This window comes from Tuber melanosporum, assembly GCF_000151645.1.
Source record: "Tuber melanosporum whole genome shotgun sequence assembly, scaffold_292, strain Mel28".
In the NCBI taxonomy this organism is placed as follows: domain Eukaryota; kingdom Fungi; phylum Ascomycota; class Pezizomycetes; order Pezizales; family Tuberaceae; genus Tuber; species Tuber melanosporum.
In genome coordinates, this window is record NW_003298966.1 from 58,643 (window position 1) to 67,243 (window position 8,601).

The following is an 8,601-nucleotide window of genomic DNA, read 5'->3' on the forward strand; positions in this document are numbered from 1 at the left end:
AGTCAAAGGTTCCCTCTCACATATCCTATGAACCAGATCCGAGGGGAGGGGGGACAGCAACGTATATGGTATTATTCTTACACCTAAAACTTTGCAGCCTTATAGTCACAGGATGCAATTAAGATAAGTACATATAATGATGTGTGGGCCCTATAAGAGGGCTGGAGGGGTATGTGGGAGACCAGAGATTCCAATTCCGAGCAGGGTTACCCTACCTTGGAATGGTTCCCATGTATCAGATCCCGGTGTTCCTATGTATCGGATCCCGGTATTCCTATCATTTTCTCCGAACTGCACACTTTTACATAAATAAAATAAAATAAAATAAAATAAAATAAAATAAAATAAAATAAAATAAAATAAAATAAAATAAAATAAAATAAAATTAGAAACTGAATGGCATACTAAATATTAATTTCTATTATGGTATGGATGATATGACACTTACAATTCCTCCCCCCCTCCCTCTTTTATATATATTACAACGTTGAAGTCCGTAGGGGGAGCGAGGCTGACAATGAAAGTTTATCGTGTTCCTTGATGCGAGATTAATTTTGTTAACCATGTCAATCATATGTCATGCCTGGTTAAACTTATGTCTCTGCTGCACGGCGATAACACAATCACCTCTCACCCAATATGTTATGCTATCACCCTAGAACCTACATAACTACTAGAAACCACCTTTCAAGACCTCTCGCGATACCAGCCTGCAATCATAAAAGCTGCCTCTAGGGCCTGCTTATTGTTTAACCTGGGGTCACAATAGGTCGTGTAGTTAAGCAACAGATCATCATCCGTGAGATTCTCCGACCCGCCAACACATTCGGTAACGGCGTCCTGTGAGCCACAAAGTTAGTTCTTGAGCCAATTCAGGATCCCAGCACCAGCTTACTGCAGTCAATTCCAGATGGACACCACCCAAATAGGTTCCGCTCTTTTCATGGATGTGGTGAGTACACGAGAGTTCTCTCATGATATTCTCGAATTGGCGCGTTTTGACTCCAGTCGGGGAAGATCTAGTGTTGCTGTGCGATCACCCTACCGTGAGTCACCGAACAGCCCTGTGGTATATAGGATGCTAAGGGGTTGCACGTGTTTAAAAATGATAGGAAGTGGGTGCTTACCCATGCATAGGATCCGCTGAAATCCGTTTGGCATGTCGTATTAGTATCAGCTACAAAAGCTGGAGGAATTGGTCTGCTTACCTTGCCTACCCAAAGTCAGTCTTCATAAGCCTTCTCTCTATAAGCAGCGATAACTTACCAAATAACGGTATGTCCGGATTTAACGACGGCATCAATATGGCCAGGCAAAAGTTCACTCACTTTATCGGCACCGTATCTTGTAATCAGGGTTACCTTTCCAACCTCCTTATCCGGATTCACAATATCCAGCAATTTCGCTAAATCCTCCCCTACCATTGTCGGGCCAACTTTAATTCCGATCGGATTCTCAATCCCACGGAAATACTCGACATGGGCGCAATCTAATTGCCTGGTCCGGTCACCAATCCAGATGAAGTGCGCAGAAGTAGCATACCATTTAGGCTTATTCCCATCCATGGGGTCGCGCAACAACCTAGTTAAACCTTGCTCATACTCCAGTAAAAGGCCCTCATGAGAGGTGTAAAGCTCTACAGTCCCAAGACTTGAGGCAGTATCAGCACCAATGGTGCGCATGAAGCGAATTGTATCGGTAATCGAATTCACGATGCCTTGGTATTTCTCCTTTGTCTCGCTATTTTGAACGTGGCTGAGGGTCCATTCGAATGGATGGCGCAGGTCAGCAAATCCAGATGAGAGTTGTCCACGTAAGAAATTGAGAGTTGTCGCTGAGTGATAATATGCGCTGTTTCATGAGCCCATATATTCTCAACCCGAAATCTGAATGACCACGCTCACCTCACAAGTCTAGCTGGGTCAGGAGCTCTCTCCGAAATATCAAATCCGTTGATAATGTCGCCGCGGAAGGAGGGTATCTCTTTCCCGCCGACTATCTCAGTAACACTAGATCTTGGCCTAAAATAATCAATACAAGAGCGCGAGCGAGAAAGCAAGAAAAGGATTGCAGGATCCTACTTGGCGTATTGGCCAGCCATTCTACCTATCCGGACAACAGGAATATTTCCACCTGGTATACTTTAGATAAGCAAAGAGAAGTGGTATCGAGACGAACCCCATAGCAAAACCATGCTCATCTGAAGCAAGAGCTTAACTTTCGCGCTAATTTTTTCCTGCGCCATATCAGCGGTTACTCTCACAGACGTCTGGGAATCGCACCCCGGTACAGTAGTCGAACAATTCAGCACAATCACCTATAATCCTCCTCAGTAAAGCCCACTAGTCACTGCACCTGCCACCCACATACCACCCTGTAACAGGAAGGCCTTGCCCAGTGCAACCTCCTTCAACCTGGCACGAAGCTTGGACACCTAGAACAAATTAGTAGGCGGCTACCGATATATCCTATGAATTGGCGGCTCACCTCTGCTGCTGTTACAAGAGGGGGAAGTGACTCGAGCTTTTTAAGCGCCTTTTCGACAGTATTCTCGTCCTCATAATTCACACTTTGCTTTACCGGCTTGGATTTCCAGGCTTTCTCGGGAGGGTAATGGTCAGCTTCCAAAATTCACCCTTCCAGGACCAATTACTTACACGATGGAGACCAAGCATTCCCACTGCCAGCCTGGATTCCACGGTTGCTATTATCCAAAGCTGTTTGCACCTCGCCAGCAGTCCTCACAGTTGCAGCTTCCGCAGCTCTCCTTGATGAAGGGTTTGTCGATAGACCTGCCATGTTTTTTTTTCTAGACCCTGCCACCGTATGCGACTTGCCTTCTCTCGATCTTTGGCCCGCTATTATTTTGAATAGCTAGTGTGTGTAGTCTAATCGTTGTTCTCGCTCACGTTTGCTAAAGGTTGTGAGCTGACTTGGTTGGGCGACTCGCTACTTGTAGATGTACCCCTACCACTCCAGCGCTGTCGGTTCGGCGGCTATGATACCTGTATTCGGAATCCTTTCACCTTAAACAAGGCAGGTGTCTCGTACCAAACTTACTCATCAGGAACACCTAGAACAGGAAATTCCCAACATCACCTCCATCTTCGATCGGCTCCAGCGTCCCACGCATACCTCACCGCTCCGAATCTCAGCGCCAATTTTACACCACCGCCGGCGCCGAACAGAATTGCTCACCCAATACATACCGCTTCAAAATGACTGAGCTAGAAACTACCCAAGATCGTGTGGCGCCCTCCAATGCCGAGCGATGCGTGAAGGCTATGAAAGCAATGGACAATGAAGGTGATACACCCGTGGAACAGGTCACCCAAGAATCAGCCGAGGCTCTCGGAAAGGCCATGCAAGGCCTCAGTGTCCAACAGGCTCCTACCCAAAAAGCAGCCCCTCCCCCATCTAGTCGGGTCAATGCCGCCGGCGTTACACTTATTATGGAGGAAATGGAGGTACTAAGTTTGCGTTGTTGTTATATAGGGTTCTCCTGCTTATCATGCGCTCGAATGTTTACTAGGTTACAAAAGCTAAGGCAACGGACGCTTTACGCGGTTGTGGTGGAAATGTCGGTGAAGCCTTGAGAAAACTCATGCACGCTTATTAGAGTCTTGATCCTCGTTTTAGGTAAGTGGTAATTGGTCTCATTAAAATCACGCACATCTCTAAAGGAAGCTATTGAATGAAGCGAAACTCGCATCACAGTTAAGATATCCACTATTCATTCACTCACGCGGAAACGTTTTAAGGATCTCCTAACATAATTACAATGCCTTAATACATTTAACGATGGTGTCGAAAGCGTTGTCACTGATGTCACATCCGCCCCGAAGAATCCAAGCCAAATCGCTCTGCATCCCCAATGGAATATAAGTCCCCACTCGCGCAGCCTCTAAACTGTCCTTAAGCCGCGAAGTATGTTCAAAGCTTCGAGCTGCATCCTCCGCTCTATCAATTATCCGTTTGTTGATACCACACATGGCAGCGCAATGCTGTTAAACTGTCAGTAAAGCCCAGAACATAAACAACGAGTAAGCAAACCATTCCAAATGAACCCTCAGCAACTCCTGCCTCCAACTTGTAGAGGAACGTGATGTCCCGATTCTCTTCATCGACATGGATTTGCATCCTCTTAGGTTGAATTTCCGGATGCCCAATAAATTCACTAGCCAATGAGTGATAGTGTGTTGCGAAGAATCCAAGACAGCCAATTTGGGTCGCAACATGGTGTAGAACGGATTGTGCCACAGCCACGCCATCGTACGAAGATGTCCCACGGCCTAGCTCATCCAATATTACCAAAGAATGGGGTGTGGCCTCCGCAAGGATCTTCTTTGTCTCTGATAGTTCAACAAAAAATGTACTCTGTGCAGCAAAGATGTTGTCGTTAGCTCCTAGTCGGCTCATTATGCGATCCACAGGTGTCAGCCGAGCTGACTTCGATGGGACGAAGCATCCAATCTGAGCCATAATGACACCCACGCAGGTCTTGACAATCAGTTAGCAATTATTCATCCATTCAGGCATACAGGAAAATCAAATGAATTGAAACAGGCGACCCAGGCTTACCATCCGAAGCACCGTTGACTTTCCGGCCGCATTAGCTCCAGTAAGTAAACCTAACTTAGGCGAATCTCCACCAAGTTGGATATCATTTGGTATAAAATCATCCACGCTGTATACTCTGTCAGATCCTCGCCAATTTGAATGATTGATGGGTCTCTCCCACCTAGACACCATGCAAGGATGTCGCAGTTCGGTAAAATCCAGCACGCTTCTCTCACCCTCAACGAATGTCGGCCTACAACTAGTTTCACCAAGCGAGGTGGAAGACCGAGCAAGGCTAAGAAGACAATCCAAATTCGCAACAATCTTCACCGCGCCTAGCCAGGTCTGATAGTCTCTATCAAATCTTTCGTAAAATCGCCCAGCAACTTCCTTGACAATTTGGCTATGAGTTTCTTGTGCTTCCTGTAGCGAGCGAACAAGCTTTTTGACTTCCGGGGAGTAGAACCGCTTGACTTTCTAACAAAAATTTAGCAGCAGTCAAGCATAGACCAGAAGAAACATTGACTACCTGTGTGCCAGACATTTGAGTCCAGCTTTTGGGAATATTTCTCGCAAACTTCACTGGCACCTCAATCAAGTAAATTTCTTTTCCACTGTCCGTATACTTGATATCTCTAGACCTATACAAAGGTCAGTTTCCAGCAGTAAAAGGCCAATGACAAGTAGTATACTTCAAGCTCGATTTGTACTCAGTAAGGAGCGACTCTAACTCAACATTGATGATGTCCTCGATAACATCTTGGGAAGTATCAAAATCAAGCTCAACACCACGCTCAGGCACGAGAAGACCTAAAGATCAAGTAGTCAGCATTTCTACTAGCTGGCAAGCAAACCCCGTATCTAGATTCCTACCTTGTGACTTCGCCTTCTCCCGGTCAAACGCAGCTTCCCATTGCTTCAAGCTTCTTTTCAGATCAGGCATAGAAGTAAGAAGCTGACCAATCAAACCACCACCTACGCTGTAAAGTGTGATCTCGTCTATCGCATCACGTATTTGCTCAAACCCCTCAAGAACGCGGAGAAAATCAGTCGCTCTAGAGCTACCAGCATGGATGCGGGAGATGAGACGTTCCAAATCCGGCATTTTATTCAAATGAGTTACGAAAGCGTCTTGAAATCCATTATTAGAGTTGAGAGATTCGACAGCATCCAATCTTGCGTTAATCTTATCCGAATCAGCCAAAGGGTGGCACACCCATAGTTTGAACATTCGCTTCCCTATCAACTGCATTAACTTCCACCAGCCGAAGGGAACCAGTGAGCTTACCGAAAGGTGTAATGCATCGATTAAGTAGAGAAAATAGCGTCCCAGTTGGGCCACCATCCGAGGAATTCGCAAAAATCTACTACAATCAGTGGGATGCCACCAGCCAGGTTCAAGATTCTAACCTCAAGGTTCAATAGGGTCTGCCCATCTAGAATCAAGGACGACGCTTTTTTGATCGGGTCATATACCCGGAAATTTCCCAAACTCACCAATTCACGGTCAATTTTAAGCTAGATAAGTCAGACCTCCCATAAAATCAAATATTCAGCAAACATGATTATTACCGTTTGTAGATAACAGAGTAAAGCGCCGAGGGCTGACATTGCCAGCTCTTTTTCCTTCACTTCTTCCAGAGCCTGCGGCCAGCCTTTTCTGTCCTTCGATGCACTCTCGCCAAAATAATCCTTACTCACCAACTCCCGAACGGTTGTTGACCCTTCCCAGAATTCAACCCCAGGCTTTAGTTTGTTCCAGATAGTGTTCAAGGAAGTGTTATTCTTCAGGAGGCGTGTCGATTGAGAAGATAGAAATCCCTGCATATTATCAGCCGGACCAAATCTCAGACCTGCAACTTTCTTTAAAAATACTACCTACTTTCTCAATAATCAGCTCCCTCGGACGAATTTGAGCGAGAAATGTTTCGAATTTAGTCAGGTCAAAGTCATCTTCGAACTCCGAGAGAGAGAATTCTCCGGTGGCGGTATCAACAAAAGCTATGCCAAACGACGGTTCCTTTTCACGAAATGACTCCTAATAGGCAATTCGCCGAAGTCAGTGGTGGTAGGAACTCTGAACGCGAATAACTCAAAATTGAACCTTTATTGCCACACAATAAGTTGCCATCTCATCCTGCAGCATGCTCTCGTCAACAAGTGTTCCACCCGTTAAAACACAAGCAAGTTCGCGGCGAATAATTTTTTCTTCTTTTCCTGCTTTACCACACTTTTCCCGCATTTCTTTACCCAGAGCAGTTTCTTTCTGGTCAACGCGAGCAATTTTGTATCTAGTTGACCGTCAATCCAAACAGGAACCAAGCGGTCGCATTAAGCCCAACACATACCCTTTCGCGATGAACTGAGCTGCCCACATATCCAGCGAGGATTCTGGTACACCAACCATTCTAAGATTCGGTTAGCCACTAACAGTCCAACCCACATAATGTACAAATCTCACCTCATATTCACTCGATCAGTCAACTTCAGATCGAACTCTCTATGGCCAATTGCTATTGCCTCTATTAGTCATCTAAAACTAAAACTCCACCAGGGATATGTAGAACGTACTGGCATCATCCTCGTAAAGCTCATAGAATTTTCCCTAAAAAAGTTCAATATGCCAAGTCCTCCCCTGCAGGGAATAGAGTCTTACTTTCTTGAAGAACACAACAGTATCATAAAGCCTGCTTTTTATTTCCCAGTATTGCTTCTCAAATGGAGAGAATTTCAGCCATGCGCTTGGCGGCACAAATAAGGTTCGGGGGTCATAGTCTGGGTGATCGGCTGCAAACTTATTAGTGGAGTGGAGAGGGTACGTGTCTGGAATAAAGACATACGCGGATTTCCATCAGCATCCTTAATATCAACAAGCCAAAAGTATCTGACCTCATCCCTGTCCTTCCTGCCCGCAGGCGCTGCAGGAGGTTTTGGCCGAGGGGTCGTGGCTGAGAATACCGGAGTAGTGCTATCGCTCTTGGGATTGAATACGAAGTGTGAGGCACTTGCTGGGGTTTTTACAGTGGGCGACGGTGTTCCATGGAAATCATTGTTCGATTTCTTGCGTTTCTTCGAATCCCTGGTTTTACGAGGTGTCCTAGTTGGAGCGATATCCGGGACGACAAAATCATCACAGTCGATGGCAGCTATTGGAGATTAGTTTTAACCAACGCCACTGATGTCTATTTGTGCAGCATTGCGGAGAGCTTACCAATATCCGAGCCCTGATCCGAACCCTCAATAAGGTTATTCTGCGGAAGGAATTCTAGGTCGCCATCCCCGTCATAATCCTGGATTGTACGTTTGACACCTAGAAGATGTGAGTCTCAAGCACCTCACCAAGCTGAAGTTCCCACTCACCACGCTTGAGGATCGGCACATCATCGTCCTCATCACTCAATTCGGTGTAACTAACACGCTTTGAGAGTGCCTATGAGGTAATTAGAGCCGTACAATTTCATTGTAGGAAAACATTTCTTACTCTGATAGACGGGCTAGAATGTGGGACCTGGAGAATGTCTGACAAGACCCGACTCTAATTAGTAAGTCGAAGCACATTAGCAATTGATGACAAACCTCGCCGTCCTCCATGTTTGTTCGCAGGGGTACCCTCATGGTCCGCAGGTGATGACGGTCCGGCTAGACCACTAGGCAAATCTGGTAGTTGGCAATCCTGCTCTTGATTTGTATGAATAGGGGACTCTGCGGCTTTGGTAAAAAAGGAGAGCAGAGATTGTTGTTTCTGAATAGATCCCGACTTTTGAGAATTCTTTGCGGTAAATGGTGACTTTTGGTTTGGTCTTGGGGAATTTTTCGGATTTAAGCCAGACATAGCTAAAGCGCGAATGTTGAAGATTTGTATGGTGAGATTCGTATGGCGGGAGAGGAGTCGAAAAACAGTGTTCTGGGAGTGTGGAGCAGAGCTTGGTTACCTCCTCTGGAAGTGAAGTAATGAGAAGGTAGGGGACCGGGAACGCGTTCCAAGAGCTCCTAGCGCGTCTCCAAACTCGACAACGCTGTTGCCGTGCATTTGAAATCAAA

General features: G+C 45.9%; 3 protein-coding genes; 1 reads left to right on the plus strand and 2 right to left on the minus strand.

Annotated features, from left to right (window-relative positions):
- Window positions 1-397: 397 nt before the first annotated feature.
- On the minus strand, window positions 398-2,902 carry GSTUM_00001826001 (uncharacterized protein). XM_002838901.2 has 10 exons: window positions 2,658-2,902; window positions 2,488-2,597; window positions 2,371-2,434; window positions 2,283-2,317; window positions 2,179-2,236; window positions 2,082-2,133; window positions 1,905-2,021; window positions 1,267-1,851; window positions 896-1,028; window positions 398-840 (listed from the first exon to the last, which is right to left on the minus strand). The coding sequence occupies exons 1-10, from the start codon at window positions 2,797-2,799 to the stop codon at window positions 688-690; spliced, it is 1,449 nt and encodes a 482-aa protein (XP_002838947.1). The 5' UTR covers window positions 2,800-2,902; the 3' UTR covers window positions 398-687.
- A 316-nt stretch (window positions 2,903-3,218) lies between these two features.
- GSTUM_00001827001 (uncharacterized protein) lies at window positions 3,219-3,619 on the plus strand (the record flags this gene model as incomplete). The annotated part of the gene is made up of 2 exons (XM_002838902.1): window positions 3,219-3,467; window positions 3,533-3,619. The coding sequence occupies 2 exons, from the start codon at window positions 3,219-3,221 to the stop codon at window positions 3,617-3,619; spliced, it is 336 nt and encodes a 111-aa protein (XP_002838948.1).
- A 157-nt stretch (window positions 3,620-3,776) lies between these two features.
- On the minus strand, window positions 3,777-7,953 carry GSTUM_00001828001 (uncharacterized protein; the record flags this gene model as incomplete). Its single annotated transcript, XM_002838903.1, has 20 exons — window positions 3,777-4,004; window positions 4,054-4,500; window positions 4,582-4,687; window positions 4,742-5,037; window positions 5,090-5,201; window positions 5,253-5,370; window positions 5,434-5,799; window positions 5,849-5,924; window positions 5,971-5,988; window positions 6,058-6,078; window positions 6,133-6,381; window positions 6,443-6,598; window positions 6,665-6,851; window positions 6,909-6,968; window positions 7,022-7,073; window positions 7,132-7,165; window positions 7,217-7,347; window positions 7,401-7,706; window positions 7,772-7,870; window positions 7,917-7,953. The coding sequence occupies 20 exons, from the start codon at window positions 7,951-7,953 to the stop codon at window positions 3,777-3,779; spliced, it is 3,099 nt and encodes a 1,032-aa protein (XP_002838949.1).
- Between the last annotated feature and the right edge of the window lie 648 nt (window positions 7,954-8,601).